General features: G+C 39.1%; 2 protein-coding genes across 8 annotated transcripts in view; one reads left to right on the top strand and one right to left on the bottom strand.

The window, feature by feature from the left end:
• The window catches only part of slc26a2 (solute carrier family 26 member 2), an 8,212-nt gene extending 5,672 nt beyond the window's left edge, over nucleotides 1–2,540 (bottom strand). Inside the window, exons 1-3 of one of the 2 annotated variants that reach the window (XM_017429740.3) lie at nucleotides 2,414–2,540; nucleotides 856–1,471; nucleotides 361–651 (exon numbers count right to left, since the gene is read on the bottom strand). In XM_017429740.3, coding sequence (XP_017285229.1) covers nucleotides 361–651; nucleotides 856–1,471; nucleotides 2,414–2,490 — 984 coding nt within the window. In that variant the 5' untranslated portion in view covers nucleotides 2,491–2,540. Of the gene's footprint in view, nucleotides 1–360; nucleotides 652–855; nucleotides 1,522–2,413 lie in introns of both variants that reach the window. The other variant, XM_025008958.2, reaches the window with a different exon arrangement.
• pde6a (phosphodiesterase 6A, cGMP-specific, rod, alpha) overlaps nucleotides 2,531–18,313 on the top strand; it is a 22,412-nt gene continuing 6,629 nt past the window's right edge. Inside the window, exons 1-19 of one of the 6 annotated variants that reach the window (XM_017429735.3) lie at nucleotides 2,531–2,577; nucleotides 3,802–3,876; nucleotides 4,259–4,592; nucleotides 5,129–5,270; nucleotides 7,481–7,633; nucleotides 7,775–7,864; nucleotides 8,294–8,434; nucleotides 9,625–9,699; nucleotides 10,189–10,253; nucleotides 10,838–10,904; nucleotides 12,659–12,706; nucleotides 13,127–13,276; nucleotides 13,840–13,983; nucleotides 15,610–15,675; nucleotides 15,932–16,078; nucleotides 16,318–16,425; nucleotides 16,766–16,875; nucleotides 17,222–17,309; nucleotides 17,741–17,841. In XM_017429735.3, the coding sequence (XP_017285224.1) occupies nucleotides 4,264–4,592; nucleotides 5,129–5,270; nucleotides 7,481–7,633; nucleotides 7,775–7,864; nucleotides 8,294–8,434; nucleotides 9,625–9,699; nucleotides 10,189–10,253; nucleotides 10,838–10,904; nucleotides 12,659–12,706; nucleotides 13,127–13,276; nucleotides 13,840–13,983; nucleotides 15,610–15,675; nucleotides 15,932–16,078; nucleotides 16,318–16,425; nucleotides 16,766–16,875; nucleotides 17,222–17,309; nucleotides 17,741–17,841 (2,024 nt within the window). In that variant the 5' untranslated portion in view covers nucleotides 2,531–2,577; nucleotides 3,802–3,876; nucleotides 4,259–4,263. Of the gene's footprint in view, nucleotides 2,578–2,600; nucleotides 2,647–3,645; nucleotides 3,706–3,801; nucleotides 3,877–4,255; nucleotides 4,593–5,128; nucleotides 5,271–7,480; nucleotides 7,634–7,774; nucleotides 7,865–8,293; nucleotides 8,435–9,624; nucleotides 9,700–10,188; nucleotides 10,254–10,837; nucleotides 10,905–12,658; nucleotides 12,707–13,126; nucleotides 13,277–13,839; nucleotides 13,984–15,609; nucleotides 15,676–15,931; nucleotides 16,079–16,317; nucleotides 16,426–16,765; nucleotides 16,876–17,221; nucleotides 17,310–17,740; nucleotides 17,842–18,313 lie in introns of those variants that run through there. The other 5 variants (XM_037977402.1, XM_037977401.1, XM_037977400.1 and 2 more) reach the window with 5 other exon arrangements.

Genomic DNA, 18,313 nt, shown 5'->3' with positions numbered 1-18,313 from the left:
AAACTGGTTTGCTGAAATCTTTGTGGGCAAATGTGAAGCATTAGCGCACATTTTGGCTTCGGTCGCTGCTCCTGCACGCTCCCGGCATTCTGATGTTAACAGGAAGTGACGTCACGTGTCTTCTTCCTGAGTTATTTGGGGTTATTTTGTATGCCACGCTACACAAACCCACAAAGAAGAGACTAGACCACAGAAACGGTGGCGAATCACTTTAGGAACAATAAATATTGGGTTAAAGTTGCGGTGTTTTGGACAAAGTTGCACAAAGTTTTCTTGATTTTGCGTTAATAGTTGCGATCGCAACATTGCAAAATCCTGGAGGGTCTGATTTTCTTTACAAAAAGAACACCTTATAATTACCTTTAGCTTGGTTTTGAAGCGATCATTAAACTCCTTTGCAGGAATCAGTATCGCCAAACACACCAAGCTGGTGACCAGGTCACAAATGTTGGTTTTTCCAAGGTTGGTGAAGATGCCATACCAAGTCTTGAACAGAGTGAACCAGCCTTGGGGCCGAGGAATCTTCAGGCCCAGAAGGTACTTAAACTGGGACGTGAGGATGGTCAGGGAGGCGCCTGTCGCAAAACCACTGAGGAGGGAGTCCGAGAGGTAGACAGAGACAAAGCCTACCTGAAAAAGGCCCATTAGCATCTGAGAGAGAGACATAAGCTGTGAGGTTCCAAAACAAACAAGAAAAATATTTCAAAGGCACATTTGGCTTTAAAGTTTTAAGCAATTTGTTAGTTTGTCAAAGCTGAATTACAGTTTATAACCCAATTTATTTGTTTAGTTTTTCTAAGGCTTTAGAGAATATAAGTTAGATTTGTTATAATGTATTTAAAACACAAAACTGACCTGGTAAACGCCTGCAGTAAAGGTAACTGTTGCTCCCACTGTGATGGCGTAGCAGCTTCTGTCACACTCAACATTCGTCTCGTTTCCCAGACTGGCCAACAGGACACCAGTGCTGTTTCCGCCCACGCTGCTGCTTTCTGAGGGGTATCCTGCCAAAGCCAACTCTCGATCCACAACCTGACCTACCAGCAGGCACAGGACTCCAAAAATCCCCACTGAGATGTGCCTGGAAGTGCCCAGGAGGGTATAAATGATAGACGAGAAGAAGGAAGTGTAGAGACCATATATGGGGTCTTGGCTTGCCAGCAGGGAGTACGCTATAGACTGTGGGACCAGTAGGATTCCGACAATGAGTCCAGACATGGAATCACCCAGAATCCAGTCCCTGAGTTTGTAGTTCGGCAGCCATTTCAGGATGGGAACAAAGCCCAGTATTTTGGATTTCACCTTCTTTGTGGTGCATGAGCAGTGTTTCTTCAAACGATTCGACACGACGGTTTGCCATTTCTTCGCTGGTTCCTTCTCGACTCTTTCCAGAAAGAGTGGCTGCTTCAGGTCGGTCTCAGGTCCGTCCTCCTCTGGGGCGCAGCCATCATTCTCACTAACATCCATGTGTCTGGATGTTAGTGGAGACAAAGATCAGAAATCAAACCTGCAACTAGGCACCTGGAAAACACATGAAGATATTACTGGAATCTAAAAAACATATCAGTACTCTGAGGCCTTGTTGGAAACTGATTGTTTCTGGAATAAGGAGCACAGCAGAGAAGCAGGAAGGAAATCACATTGTTGGACGTGGATAATAATCTTCATCCGTGGTATTTTACCAGGAATTTCCTCCTTTTAAAATCAAACCCCAGTGCAGATAACATACACATCAGGTCTCCCACATACACGAACAAAAACCATTTTTAAAAGCTGATATCAGCCTAAGCAAGGACAAAGTACTGTAAGCAGGAATGAGGAAAACAATTAAAAGATACTCTTGCACAGTCATGATATATAGGTCATGAGTTGGGCGTATTAAGTTTGTGGATTTCTAATAACAACACATTTATCAGACTTGATGACAGTCTATGGTATCAGAAACCCAGAAAGATAACATTTGTACATCTTAGCAGGTCAAGATCTACAGGTAGAATTTAAAAGAACTTTTATTTTGACCACAAACATTAAATTCTACTGTACTGTAGGTTTGTTTTTTAAACTTAGCTTCTTTTCTTCCTCATTAGAGGTCATGATGATGGTGATTTGTTAATCAGATTATCCCTGCAGTGAACAGACTGTTCAAATTTCCTGGAGTGTTTTCCACGGAAAATACTCCAAGACCTACGGCTTAAAACCAGATAAAGCTCTGATCAAAAAATAAAAGGCGTTTTGTCATGTCTCTTCTCTTATCTGACTGTAATCTAACTCAGTGGACTGAGCCATGAATGAGCACCTTTGTAAACAAGATGTCAACGTGGACAACACCGGAAACTTCGGACTTTAGACAATAAAGGAGACAAAACGCTTCTCTGCGGAGGAAACATCAACTTTAACGTGTAAAGTTACCGACCTGCGCTCGAATAAGCCTCCTTCACAAAGTTTTACCGACGTTACGCTCCGAAGGTTCAGCTTTATTCTGCCGTGCATTCATTTAACGTCAGTCTGTCACTCCTTGCGTCATGACGTAGCACGGAACGTCATTGCGTCACGTCGTTTGCTGAGCCAGTAAACATGGTCAGTGCTGGAAGTTTATTTTCGACACGGGTTTGTGTCACATTAACCACGATTTTCTCAAAAATACAGGTGGAAATACAAAACTATAGGCTTCTTAGAAATAATTATCACTAACTGTAACTTTCTAGATTGTTCTTTTTCTTTTTTTGGAGAGTTGTTTGTCGTATATTTGAGTTATTAATCTATTAAAAGCTTTACTTTACGACCAAAATGTATTCAAACTCAACTAAATTAATTTATAACAGTAAAATAACTTGTTCAAACCTCTTTTTACGTATATAATAGTATTCTAACGTGACTTTTGCAAATGCTCAGAAATTGAGAAAAATCTGAAACCAGTTTTTGGGACCTATTCAAGGCTATGGGAAATAGGGGTTCAGAGGGTGCTGCAGCAGCGCCCCCTGATGGATGCAGAAGACATTCAATACATTATTAAAAAATTATTGAAAAGAAGTTAAATAAAATATGCCTATGTGTAAATTTCATAAACATTGATATTATGGAGTTTTGTAATTCAGCACTGTTATTGTTTATCTATGTGCAAAACTGAACTTTTTAACATTTTTAATAAGTGGGCAGATTAGCTTTCGGTCATTAATGCAATGTTATACCTTTTACATCACATTTTTATATGTCCATATTCAGAAAAGACAGCATGCTCTGTAAGTGTACATTACATTGTCTGTATTTGATATTATGATTTTCTTCATATGGGTGTCTTATATATGACTCAAAACACCTCTAAACTAAAACAGATTCCTACAGCTCACCATTTTATGAAGTAACATGTTGTACTCCAACCAATCAGAAAAAAGGAATATCATGCTCTAAATAATAAGACAATAAGATTTATTTTCTCTTTCTCAACTTTTCTTAGGAGAACACCACTTTTCAAACACAAATCTGTGATCAAACAAGCATCAACACAGCCAATCTTCAGTGATTTATTAAATTACAGATGCCGTTTCCTGTTATAGTGACATGTACATATCTGAATACTTAATTATTAAAATTTCAAATAATCAACTGTTTACTTAGTGTTTTTCATGCTCCTGTAAGGAAGTCCTGGTGCTACAAATCTTGCTGTGGAACATAGAAAAGAATGTCTAAAAGAGTCATTAAACATTGGTGGGTTTTGTAATCCCGCTGTTTGTAATTGGACGCAGGCTTATGTCCACACATGACCATTTAAAACCATCCGAGTAATCCCTTTTCTCTTCTCAGACATCTGAAGTTGGATTGGTGAGTAGGACAGAGGGATTACACACCTTGCTGGGGATCGTACACAGACTGAAACAGGTAGACATATTTGTTCTCCTTGATTTTATGTGTTAAAGCCATAAGACAAACATGTCATGTCTTATAATGGATAAAATTAGTTGTTTTGGATAGTGTGAGGGTATGGAAGTGCCAGGATGATTAGATGTTAGTCAAAAAGTATTCAGTTAATTAAGAGGAGTTAACAACCACAAAATGATACCACTTCAGGCAGGTAGAGAGCCTCGGCTGTGTTTCAGAGCAGGTTAAATGTTTTATATTAACATAAGTGCTTATTATAACAATCACAGCCTAACTTGAAAACACTGTTTTAACATGGCCGTGCTTTCATGACAAACCCACAGAGACTTATTTTGGTTTAGCAGTGCTTTCACTCCATTGTTACATTGTTTCCTGTCAGCAGCAGCCATGGTGGACGCAGCTGCAGCTGAGCAGTTCCTGGACGCCAACCCAACATTCGCCAAGCAGTACTACGACATGCATTTACGCCCTAAGGTCATCTCAGACCTGCTGGACAGCAACCGCAAACCACTGATGGACATCGGCACATTCCACGAGCTGACGATGGTGGATGAGAGTGAGATCCTGTTCGACTTGGTGCGGGATATCCAGGACAACTTGCAGATGGAGAAATCGGTCTTCAGGCTCATGAAACACCTCAGCTTCATGTTGAGGGCCGACCGGATGAGCCTCTTCATGTACCGGCAGAGGAACGGTGTAGCTGAGCTGGCCACCAGGTCACTGGATTTCTCACTGTTTATCAAAAGCTATGACATAACTATATAATCAATGGAAACACCTGTTATTAAATGAAAACGGTTGTTAAAGTTGAATTCTCTTCCCTTGATCCCTTCCAGAACACAAGTCGCCACAAACAGTCAGCAGTTCTTACTCAATATTTATCTGCTTCTGTTTGAATTCATCTAATCTTGGCAGGAAAACTTTTTGCAGGTCAGGCAGGAGTGGTTCAAAGAGCCCAGCTAAACTCGAGCGGCTAATTTTCAGGTTCACAAAGTGTCCGGTTCAAACAATTCTACATTTTCGTGACTGTTTCTGCTCCCTCCTAATCTTCCTGTTTGTGAAATCTGTGATTTCAAGTCCCCAACAAATTTGGCATGGCCGTAAACTTCTATTAACAACTCTGTGGTTGTGTACATTTGTTTTTCCTCAGCTTAGTGAGTTTCCTCCAACTTGCCAGACTTTCAGTTTACTCCTTTAAAACAGAAACATAGTTTTGATTGTTAAAGTTGACCAGTTTTATTGTGTATTTCAGGTTATTTAATGTCCATAAAGATGCAACGTATGATGAGTGTCTGGTGCCGCCTGAAAGTGAAATCGTGTACCCGCTGGATATGGGCATCGTGGGTCATGTGGCGACCAGCAAGAAGATGGTCAACGTCCCTGATGTGACAAAGGTACGCACACCTGACTGCTCTTTGTTTGTTGATACATTTAACCATAGAAAAATGCTTGTATGTCTCTTTTTTTAAAACTTTTTTACCTCCCACTTTGATAAAACATAAATAATTTACTAATCCAGATTACATTATTGCAAAAACTATCTGGAGAACGAATCAAAGACACCTTCTTATGGTTTATTCACATTTTTGGTATAATAATATGATAAACATTTATGTGAAATTAAATTTAATGTAATTTTATTAGGAAATAAGGAACTAGAAACTGTTTTTATTCTTGTCAAATTTTGTTCACAACTGCTTTGTTTCTCTTTGACCACAAGAGGGCAACAAAACATCTTTGTGCACCTTTCTTTAATTCCATTTAATTCAAAGCCAGTTTAATCTTATTACAGGCAATACCTTTGACATTTGAAAATAGCTTGCAAGCATTTTTTCATGTGCCCGTCCTGCTCCTGCAGGTCCACCCAGAGTCCCCTCTGCTCGCAGTGTTTTTCTGACAGTTTCTGTTAATAAGGCAGAGGCACATTAAACCTAACTGATGCATCACAAACCCTCCTCAGCATCAGATCAATCACAGCCTTTCATGTGAGATTAGAGAGCACAGCTGCTGATGTGCAAACAAAAACAGATCAGGCTGCCAGGCCTGCCAGGTTATGCCTTTATTATGAGTCAGTTTCTGCTTGAAACCTCGGCCTGTGAAGCCCCAGCCTCACACAAACACAATGATAGATGTGGAAACTATAACAATCAAAGGCTCTATGGCGTCATTTCCCAGTGGCATCAATAAAACATTTAAAGTTTCCATATAATCGTTTGGCTTTATGTTGCTAATGCATGAAGGAGTGCCTTTAAGTAACAGACTGGGAATCTGTGTCTCTCTGCAGTCTAATCTCGCACAAACCTGTCAGGATTGCTCTACATTAGACGAAGGATTATGATGACTAAGAGCTGGCCTAAATTTTCCCTCGTCACTTGTTGTTTTTGTTTTTTTCTCCACAGAGTGAATTTATTATTCTCCTCATGTGCAGACTTGGTGTAATTCAGCAGTTTAAGGTGTTGTTGTGTCACTGAGGAAGGTGGAAAGGCTGAATATGGAGCGAGTTAATCTGTCCTGAATTAGAGCGATCCCAGATTACTCCCAGAGGTCACACAGGCCCTGAGCCACTTTCACACACTCAGCACACCTTTAATCTATTCAGCTACAGCTCCTAATATATATAAAAATAACTTGGAATTGACTAAATATGTCATTATTTGAAACTGAATTAGCCAAGCATGAATGTACTGTCGTGTTTTATATTAAAGCAGAGGCTGTAAAGTTATTTATGTCTGTGTTTTCATACGTATGGCCATCTAACTCTCCCACAGGAAGTCCAGCAGGAAGTTCAAAAAGATAAACAACTGCATGCAAAAATACAAACTGTTTATTTTATATATGCTAAAGCTTCTGAGTAAAAGTGAAGATAAAACTTAAGATGAGGTTAACATGCATGATGAAGATCTCTCCAAGTGAATAACAGCTTGTCAGTCTGCCCAGATGTTTGCAGCTGGTTTAGTTGTGAACCGTTGGGTTGCAGGTTGCAGTGTAAGCAGGAGCTGTGTGGTGCTGATTCAGGACCAGCCCTGCAGAGATTTATCTCTGCCTTTCCCACACAAACCCCTGTAGAGAAAACAAGAACTTGAATTATGTCTAATCTATACTTCTTTTAAACATACTTGTGCCTTTTTACGAGGAGTAAAATCTTGTTGGAAAATCCACGATAAGCTTCAGCTGCTTTAAAGATAAACAACATTAGAGCAGCTGATATAAGTTATTTTGTGGATAATCTTTGTTATAGCTTGTATAAGATGTACATTTCTGAAGCATATAATTTTTCTGACAAATCAAAAGTCGATTTTTCTTCTTTGTTAAAACATTTCTGTGATTTTCTTTAACTTGCAGTTTAACAAAACAAATGCCTAAAAGGTCTCAAACAAGCTATTAAGCTCCAAAGAAAGACGGACATCTAGCCAACAGTCTGGCCTGTACAGAGGTTTTTATTCTCCGTTGACAGTTAATGACGCTTTGCGAGTATTGAGCTTCACTCGGGGTAATTATGGATGTGAGCAGCGTGCTCATCAAAGCTGCCAGAATCTGCTGAAGAGTAATAAGGACTTGGCAGAGTCATGCAATCAAATGTTTGTTTTCTTGTTTGTTCTGTTAGAGTTCTCATTTCAGTAACTTTGTTGATGAGCTGACCGAGTATCAGACCAAGAACGTCCTCGCCATCCCCATCATGAACGGTAAAGACATGGTGGCTGTGATGATGGCGATCAATAAGTTGGACGGACCATGCTTCACTGCCAAGGATGAAGAGGTAACGTGTGAAACCTGTCTGCCCATTTAATCTGAGCAATGAAAGGTCCTGAAGGGAGGAGCAACAAAGCATTTCATCAGGCTTTGTCAGACGAAACAACAAAAACAGTTTACTGATGAAAATGTGGTCTTTTTACTGCAGACCCTCAACAAATACCTCAACTTTGCCAACCTGGTGCTGAGAGTTTTCCACCTGAGCTACCTGCACAGCTGTGAGACAAGAAAAGGACAAGTACGTACAGAAAACAAGCAACATGTGAAACAGTCATTATGCACACACTAATGCATGAAACGGGTTTTATTTTGAGAAAACAGCAAGGTTTGATTACCACAAATTAGGAAATGTATAGTAATTAAAGAGGAGACCCTAAAGTGCCAATCTCTGCCTCCTCCACAGCTCACAGCAGAGAGGAAGCAGATATAAAGATCTGCTGTTATAATCACATTTTTAAGCATTTTTACAAAGCTGCAAGACAATTTTGCTTAATATAAACTTCATCATCCTTTTAAGGTGCATCCATTTTAAGATTAACATTGAAGAGATCCAGTTTTGAAACCTGACCAAGTTTGTTTTCTCCTGCCTTTACGACTTTTTAGAAGGTGAGAAAAGTTTTAAATGGTTTCAAACTGTTCTTGTCTGCTCTGGCCTGTTTTTGTTCAGGTGCTGCTGTGGTCAGCCAGCAAAGTGTTTGAGGAGCTGACAGACATAGAGAGGCAGTTCCACAAGGCCTTGTACACAGTCCGAGCTTTCCTCAACTGTGACCGTTACTCTGTGGGGCTGCTGGACATGACCAAGACCAAGGTAGGCTTCCACTGAGACACACCTGGATGTTAGGATCAGCTGTGAAACTAAACCTCAAGAAGGGAAAACATCCCAGCACCGCCCACTCCAGCAGTTTTTTGTCTCAAACAGCATTTTCCTTCAATAAATCCTAAACTAAACTGAATCCTAATGTGTCAAATGTTGGTTTGTGGTTGCTTGGGGATCCAAGTGTGAAATCAACAGGTAAGAAGCAGGTTTAAATGAAGAAATGGATTTATTACCTGATCAAAAACAGGAGTGCCAAAAACCATGGGTGAACAGAGAAGTTGCATATGAAAATCTGAGAAATGTTGAGTGACAGCAAGAAGCTTAAATCTGCTGGGAGGGATGATTACTGAGTGAGAACAGGTGTACTAACTCCAAATAATACTCAAGTGTATGTGACAAGGCAAACAGGAACACTGCGAGCTGGAAAACAGAAACCTAAAGCTGCCAGAATAAACAGGTGACGAAAACACAGAAAACACTGGCAGAAACAAACTGAACATGCTGAGAAACAAAGTACAGACAATGAAAACTAGATATACTAACAAAATCCTGGCTTATCCTGGTCTGAAGAAGCTTTTTACATCCAAGAGAAGCTCAGTTTAAAAATAGTATATTTCAGATGGACCATAAGGACACCTAAAAAAAGAAAACACTTTTTAAACTAGACAAGCAGATTGTTTAACATTCAAACAGTTCTGTTTTGGTCTCATTCCATGTTTTTTGTATCCAGTTCTGCTTTTGTTTTTATCTTTAGGAAGGAGATAAATAAGCTGCTTCAAACCAGTATCCCTGTGTATTTGTACTACCTGAAATATGATTATGAATACTTCTGAATATGGTTGTCACATAATTACAAGCTGGTGCCAGTTGATTCCCAGCACCTGCTTTATGAGAACAAGCACATGTGGTCTGGCTGCACAGATGGCACTACGCTGGAGTCCATTAATAAAGCAGAATAAACAAACACAACTTGTAGATCATCTTTAAGTACTTGTTTTGGACACTTTGCTTCTTCTGAAGACAGAACGAAAACACTGCACACCCCAGGTGCTGCTGGAGTTTGCATTTCTCTGTTGGTATTTTGGGATTTTACCTGAGATTTGATATAAATGCAACAAAGTAATAAAAAAGTTAGCTTTGTCTTCTCTAAATCCTTTGCTTTTCATTGGGTTTGTCTGTAGGAGTTTTTTGACATGTGGCCCATTTTGATGGGAGAAGCTCCTCCGTATGAAGGACCCAAGACTCCCGATGGCAGGGTGAGGAAATATCAACCTCTGCTGCAAACACCGTCTCTGTTTCTACTTCCTACAGATCCGAACGTCGCTGCTTCTGTTAAAAACTGCTCCCAGTGTCACATTTTACATCTTTTATCACCATCTGGGCCATCAAAAAGTAGATGAGAGATTTTTATGACACCTGCTGAGCTAAATCCTGCTCCCAGGGCTGTGAAACTATTTTGACATCTCAAGTCCTGAATCCTGACAAGACTTTAGGAGCAGCTGACCTCCAGCTGCTGAGTTTGGATCATTTCATCGAAGTAGTTCAGTGTCACAACTCAGACAACTGGACCTTGCTTCAAGATATTCTTCTGCAGTATCGTGGATTATTCCATAAGCCTTTAAAAAGCAAACTAGCATAATTAGTTTAAATAAAAACAAGCTGTTTTTTTGTTAGTCTTTTGTAAAAAGTCCTATTTTTGGAGCTCCGGGAAACAACGTCTCAATAAGTTTTTCTGTCTTCTTCAGGAAATTATCTTCTACAAAGTGATTGACTACATCCTTCATGGGAAAGAGGACATTAAAGTCATACCGTAAGTTATAACTAAGGTTCAGAGAGAAGGTAAATGAATAAATGTGAAAGGTTAAAAACCATCTTATTCCAAACATTACTTGGTGTTTAGAATGAGGTCTTTTTTGTGTCAGTTAGGTTTAAATAGACTAAATAAAGCCCGTTTTAGGAATTTATTTATAATAAATTTGGACAGTGACTCAGCTGGCTTGATTTTGTCTTAAAGAAACAGTCCGAGGACGTTCCAGCGTTTGATAAGTCGTAAAGTTTGGGTTCGGGAGGTTCTCTGTAGGATGTCCTTTCTTGTAAGGTCTGGTTTCGTTTCCACCGCAGATAAGGATCCTGAAGCGATGCAGCAGCCTCTGCTTGATAAAAGCTAAATCACTTCTCTGGGGTTTGTTTCGACTTTTAAAGGCTTTAATATGAGAACAGTTAGGCTTTAAAATGTGGGCAGTTTTGAGTTTTGATTGCTAATTTCACTGCCAGTGGTGCCATTTTAAGTGAAGCTTAAACTTTGTGTATGTTAAACCGATAAGACAGCTAAAACTGTTTTGTTTGACAGTTTCTAATAAACTTAAATGATAATTAATGTCTCTTCCCCTCCAGGTCCCCCCCGGCTGATCACTGGGCCCTGGTTAGTGGTTTACCCACTTATGTAGCAGAAACTGGGCTGGTTAGTCCTTTTTTCTAATTTTTTTTATACAATATATTCTCAAAGTAAGTTTGTTTTGCACCTGCATCATGATTTTAATCCACCTGACGGCACTTTCAGAGCACATCTGTGAACATCACAGCCTAAAGAGCTATAATAGTTAAAAACTCCCCGTTTCCTTCAGTTCTTACCCTCGCAAACATTTATATTTATATTTAGGATTATATAATTTTGACAGCCTTGGTTTTGCTGCGTCATGTTTTGTGATTTATAAAGCCTTTTGAGAAAGAGTTCAGTGTCTTGCCTTCAAGTCCAAACTGTGCTGTGTGAGCACTTTTTAGCCAAGGCTGCACATTTCATCCTGTTCTGTTAGTTTTCTAAATCCAAGACTTTTCTGTCTACCAGAAATGTTTTTTTTTTAAAGTAAGTCAGCTCTTAAAGGTCTTCAATAAGAAGAAATAAGGACATTTTTGGAGACCTGCAGAGTTTGGACAGTGTTGCAGGTCATATTAATACAAGATAAATCCATATATAAACAATTATCTTGTGTTCATAAATGAATAATTAAAATAAAATGTATAAATCAGTAATTGAATACTATCTAAATGGCAAAGAAAGATTAATTTTGGTTCCTCAGGTGGATGAATGATTGCAGCAAACCTGTCAGACACTAAAATCTTTATTTTAATCTTTATTTGAACATCTGAACTGGAGCGTTTGGAAGGAATAACTCCATCTGTAAAACTGTTTTCATCTAACTGTGTTTGCTAATGTTTGCTTTGCTGTGGCGGCCATCTTGAATTCGTTTAACCCCAAAATCTAATCATCTGTAGATGTTAATCCAATGATTAACTTTTGAAAGTTTCATTAAAATCCAATCATTGAGTCATGAGATATTTTGCTAACGATAGAAGTGCCCCCTCCCCCCCCCACACACACAAACAGACACACACACTCTGCCTTCACCTTTGATGGTGGGTGATATTAAGTTGATTTAAAAGATTAATTTACTGGGTAATTAGAAATATGCAAAAAGTTATTGTTGACAAAGTCGGGGTGAATTTTTGAAGTTTCCTTCTGTTTATAAAGATAAGTTTTATTTCTGGGAAACCAAAGTTCATGTAAAAGTAGAGTCTTTCAAGACATTATAAAGTATTTTCCCTGGCTGTTGCTGGAAGTCAGACGAGCAGAACCCCATTAGGCCTTGTTACACAGCTGTCAGTGTGAACACCCGTGCAGAAATGAAAATTGTAATTTCTGCAGCCGTTGTAATTAATCACAGCCAACTTTTCCCAAACGTCTGAACCTGCCTTCATTCATCTGTCCTCGTCACGTTCTCTCATTTTCTTTGGTGCTTGTCATTTTTCAAGTCTACGCCATCTTTCCTCTGTTGTAATTTTTTTTTCCTTCTTTGTATCCTTATGTGGAAGGTAGAAAGTGCAGCTCTCCACAGAGCCACGCTTTCATAAATCGAGAGAAAAGAGACAGATCAAACAGACACTGATGGAGGATTAAAATGAATTTGCAGTGAGGCAATAAGTCCTGAAACGTACATATGAACATGTGTTTTGTCCAAAAAGCTGAAGATGAAGAATTTATCATGTGAGGAAACGTTAAAGAGGCACTTTATCTTTGTTCTGTTATTTAATGTAGCTGAGGATCACCTTTTACCGTTTGGATTGGAGATTTAACTTTGGTTTTAGGATTCTGATTTAAAAGTGTTACTTTTATTAAATGTTATTGTTCTAAACATTTAATTTTCCCTTTTTGAACAGATTTGCAACGTCATGAATGCAGCTGAGGATGAGTTTTTTAGCTTCCAGGTAAGATAGGTGAAACTTTTTTATGTTTGTTTGATTCCCTGAATGTTAGTAAAGTTTAAGCTATAAATTAAACCTCACAAGGAGCAAGTTTAACCAAAGATTTAATCAAACAATAAACCAGTCCTGTTTCTTTACAAACCATGCATGGAAATTCCTGCAAGTTTCCATCTGATTCTACCAAAACAAACTCCTGTGTTTGAGTGTTTTTTGTGTTTTGACCTAATGCAACTGAAAATAATTGGGGTTTATTTAAAAAAAATACACATATCCAGAGAGTGACAGTATTTTTCTGTGGTCATAAGAGGAACTTTAAATTTTAAAGAAGCACTGCTTCAGAGTAACATTACAGATCAGGCCTGTTGGCTGAAAGATGACGTGCTTTCTGTGTGTGTGTGTGTGTGTGTGTGTGTCTGTCTGCAGAAAGAGCCTCTGGACGAGTCTGGTTGGACCATTAAGAACGTCCTGTCCATGCCAATTGTCAACAAGAAAGAGGAGATTGTGGGCGTGGCCACCTTCTATAACAGGAAGGACGGGAAACCCTTTGATGAAATGGATGAAACGCTGATGGAGGTGTGTGTGTGTGTGTGTGTGTGTGTGCCACATGGAGTCACTGGTTTATAAATACACTAGTCTCTGCATTATTTATCTCTGGACCTGAAGGCTTTTCACTGCTGCTTCTTTGTCTGCATTTAAAACACAAAACAAGTTTTATCCTCAGCGGGGTTTTTTTTTCAGATTAAAATAAACTTTTATCAAACATCACGTCATAAACAATTGTTATTAACTGAACTGAAGTTGATTTTTCTTTGCTTGGTGTTCTGGAAACACATCAGCATGTTTGTTTGTTCGCTGTAAACCATTAAAAGATGTTATTTAGAAAAAGAAAACACTGAAAAAAGTGTTGTAATATTTTATATTTGATGTGTTTTACAAATGCATTCATAAAATGTGTTCACTTGTTTCCCTATTAATAAATGCACAACTAAGCAAGAATAAAGATGAACATAAACACCAGAAGGAGCTCATGATGCCAAAAACAGATTTTACACAAAAAGAAAATATAAATCATATATTTATTGATTATTCTCTGCAGTGATCTGGTTAAATATTGTTTAATGTTTTCTGTTCTCTAGTCTCTGACCCAGTTCCTGGGCTGGTCTGTGCTCAACACTGACACTTATGACAAGATGAACAAGCTGGAGAACAGGAAGGACATCTTCCAGGACATGGTGCTGTACCACGTCAAGTGTCGCAAGGACGAAATCCAGAACGTTCTGGTTAGTAAGTAAACCTTGCAACGAGGCCTGGCAGTCATTATCACATCCAGTTTAAGAGGATGATGCTGTTAAAATGTTCAATCCCACTTCAGTGTTCCAAATATTGTCAAGAGTTTTGTTTTTCCGCATTAAAAGGGGGGGTCCTTGCTCTGGCTATTGATTTTATTTTTGAATAATTTCTCAAACCAGCCCCTCGAGTTTCCTAAGAGAAAGAAAGTAGAGCTTGTCAATCTATAAAATGAGTCATGTCTCATGTTCCATGTGGGCTACAGCCATTAAACTGATGGATGCAAAACAAATTTGTTATGGGCCTCGTGAGAGAGCGTTGAGTCCTGCGGGGAGGGGGAAGGGGCGTTCTGTTGGCTGTTATTTATAGCTAAACACAAAAGTGAAGTTAGTGAAAGTAGATGGGAACTAATTTGTTACTTTTATGTTTCATACTTTAACAAATTACTAATGGAATTAAGTTACATGTGTATATATATATTTATAGAGATAAATATATATTTATAAAGAGGAATATTCCTAAAATGAAAAGAGTTTCTCTGTTCAGTTGGGGAGGAATTCCTCTTGATTGTGGGATTCCTCAGGGCTTCCTTCAGGGTCCTACTCTGTTCTCGTTGTGCTTCCATTTACGTCCATCTTCAGGAAACTCAACATCTCTTCTCACTGTTTTATCTGCATGTTTCAGTAAACAGTAACACATCCATTTAGTTTCTGTGAAACTGTCTGAAAGATGCACAAACATGGAGGAAAACTTTTGCAATCTGAACAAAATCAAAACAGAAATCATATTTGGAAAAATATGTCTTCCTTGTCAGCTTCAGCAATGCTCCTGACTAATTATAATCTTGAATATTAATCCATAATACAGCTCGGTATTCTGGTATCTAATGGCTACATATATGATATTTATCAGGTACATACCCTGTAAGTACCAGGCATGTACCTGCTCAGTATCAGGTACTGTGCATGTTTATTTTATTTATGCAATCTCTTTTATTTTAGGTGGATTCCATTCTATTTTAGTTTACCTGCAATGCTTTTATATTTTAATTTTTGTGCAGTGTTTTGGTCAACAAGGGTTGTTTTTAAAATGTGCTACTCCTGTAGGACCTGGAATCTAAAAATGTGGACATCACATGTTGCTCAGCATTCCTTGATTCACATCAGGTCCCAATCAGCCCAAACAGCAACAAGAAATTAAAAATGCATGCCGTGCGAGTGTTCGGGTCTTAGAAGGCTTTAGAAATAAACAGAAATGAACTGATTGATTTCTTTTAACATAATTTTAAAATAATTTCAATTCTACAAGGTCATGAAGCTGAAAGTATGGAGAGAAAATAAAAGACACTGCTGGAAATATTTAAAACTACGTACCTTGGTGTTATAGAAAACAAACCAAGTCAGTTCCGAGGCAGCTCTTTGGTGCAGTTGATATAAAAAGCAGGTGAACATCATCTGTAAACTGAAATAAGCTGTCAGATTTTCTATGAGGTGATTTGTCAGTGGACAGAGAGAGAACAGCTGAAAGACATGACTGTGTTTGACCTCAGATCAGGAGTCAGCTGATTGATGCTGCTTCGTTTCATGCAAGGTGAGGCTTTATGATGTATGTTCCTCCAGAACACCAGAGAGCGATGGGGGAAGGAGCCAGATGAGTGCGAGGAAGAGGAACTCCAAGAGATTCTGGTAAACAACAAAACATTCAGCTTGTGCTTCTCTAACATTTATTATTTATGTGCATCAAATGAAAGATGCCAGAATGAAGAGTTTTAAAAGTGATGAAGACAGACTGGAAAAGAAAATAGACTAACGCTGACTTTAACAATTCTGTTTCCTCTCTTTATTCTGAACAGTTAAAGTATTATTTCTGGTGAATAATAATATGAAAATATTCTCTCAGTTAGACATCAGCATATCTTTGTCCATCTGCTTTTCTCCACAGTCAGAAGTTCTGCCAAACTCGAAGAAAGCTGAGATCTTTGAGTTTCACTTCTGCGACTTTGAGCACAGTGAGCTGGACCTCGTGAAATGTGGCATCAAGATGTACTACGAGCTGAAAGTGGTGGACAAGTTCCACATTCCCCGAGAGGTCCGGGCTTTTTTTGTTTTAGTTATTTTCTCCAAAAAAGAAGACATGACTCTGCATGGAAGTTTAATTCTCCAGTGTGTGAGATTTAGTGACATCTAACAGCATAAATTGCAGATTGCACCCAAATAAATGTCTGCCTACAGCTTGCAGGAAACGAGCTGCAGTGGCTGCAGATGCAGGAAGAGACATTCAGCTTTCACATTGACTTCAGGGTTTTGTTTGTTTTGGTTTTTTTGCAGGTCTTGGTGAGATTCATGTACTCCGTCAGTAAAGGCTACAGGAAGATCACCTACCACAACTGGAGACACGGATTCAACGTTGGACAGACCATGTTCACGTTGCTGATGGTCACACTGCTAATCTGACTCTTTCCATCCTCCTTTCCTCCCTGACCTCCTGCTGAACATCCACCCTCTCATTTAACCCGTCCCGTGTCTTTCCTCTGATTCAAGGAGACAAAGACCTGTGTTCTCTTCCTCTCTGTCTTCTTCACCTCCTTTATTATTTCCTGGAATGTACTGTAAATGTGATTCTGCATAGTCTGGTCTTTATGTGGGTTTGGGAGTTTTGTGTCATAAAACCTGCTGGAACAGCCCAGAAATTAGTAATTTTATTTTTTTATCAAACACATCTGGTTGTGTTCAGACCTTCTCCTCTCGCTCTGACTGTTATGTTTGTTTCTTTCAGACGGGTGATCTAAAACGTTACTACACAGACCTGGAGTGCATGGCTATGGTGACCGCTGGCTTCTGTCATGATATTGACCACAGAGGAACCAACAACCTCTACCAGATGAAGTAAGAGCAGCAGGAAAGGGGAAGTGAGAAGCGGGGGGCAGTGTTTGTCATATCATTTTATTACCTGAAAGACTGAGTCATTCTGAGCATGTTTGATGGACATGACGGACAGCTGTCACTCCTGTCCTGCGTACATGTGACCTGATGTTCAGGTGAAAGTTATTTGTTATTGACCTGATGCTCCTCCAGCTGCTCTGCTCCACCTGCTGATGGATGAGCTAATGAGAGTGGCGATTAGCTTTGGACACACCAGCCCAGGCTTCCTCTGAGGTTTAACATGCATGATTTATCTTAGTATAACCTCCCATCATGCTGTGTGTGTGTGTGTGTGTGTGTGTGTGTGTAGGTCTGGTAATCCTCTGGCGAAGCTTCACGGCTCCTCCATCCTGGAGAGACACCATCTGGAGTTCGGCAAGACTTTGCTGAGAGACGAGGTGTGTTGACCTGTGTGTCTGCAGAGAGGACGGGGCAGCTGGAAGAAATACAGAATCACAATTAAATATCAGCGATTTCTGCCAAAGTTATTCTTCCATCCTTTGACACTATTTGTCATAATTCTTTATCATTTTCTTCAAGCTGCATTTGTGGAAACTTAACAAAAGACTTTGGTTGATGCTCAAAAAACACTCAAATTTTATTTATGTAGTTAGTTTTTTTAAATTGTCTAGCATTTTTTCTAATGAATCAAATATTTGTTGCTTACAGTTTTAAAACTTGCTTCATATTTCTTTCCTGAAATGAATTCTGGCTCAACGGCTCGATGAACAACCACTTCCCTCATACCTCGCACACCTTGTGCACACTTGAGCTGCTTTGTTGAACTGTTATTTGAAGTGACTTTCTGACTTTTTCTCTGCTGCTTCAGGCATTAAACATTTATCAGAATCTGAACCGCCGTCAGCATGATCTTGTCATCCACCTCATGGACATTGCCATAATCGCCACAGACCTGGCTCTCTACTTCAAGTCAGTGTGACAACATTTTTCTACCAGCATTTTTTGTTTTTAGAGTTTGGAAAGAATATTTATCTATCTATCTATCTATCTGTCTGTCTGAACAATGTGTCACATTTTCTTTTTACTTCACTATATTTTTAATGGAAAATACACCACTCCTATTTGCTAAATTGAATTTATGTTGGACTACAGTTTTCAGAAAGGCATTTTTAGTAATGGACACCACTGAATAGACGTCTAGAAGGCAGACCCTCCAGGATTTTGCGATGTTGCGATCGCAACTATTAACGCAAAATTAAGCAAACCCCGCAAAATCGCAACTTTAACCCAATATTTATTGTTTCTAAAGTGATTCGCCACCGTTTCTGCGGTCTAGTCTCTTCTTTGTGGGTTTGTGTAGCGTGGAATACAAAATAACCCCAAATAACTCAGGAAGAAGACACGTGACGTCACTTCCTGTTAACATCAGAATGCCGGGAGC

The sequence above is a fragment of the Kryptolebias marmoratus genome, linkage group LG9 (assembly GCF_001649575.2).
Source record: "Kryptolebias marmoratus isolate JLee-2015 linkage group LG9, ASM164957v2, whole genome shotgun sequence".
NCBI classification, from domain to species: domain Eukaryota; kingdom Metazoa; phylum Chordata; class Actinopteri; order Cyprinodontiformes; family Rivulidae; genus Kryptolebias; species Kryptolebias marmoratus.
This window is presented reverse-complemented; position numbering and strand designations above follow the sequence as displayed.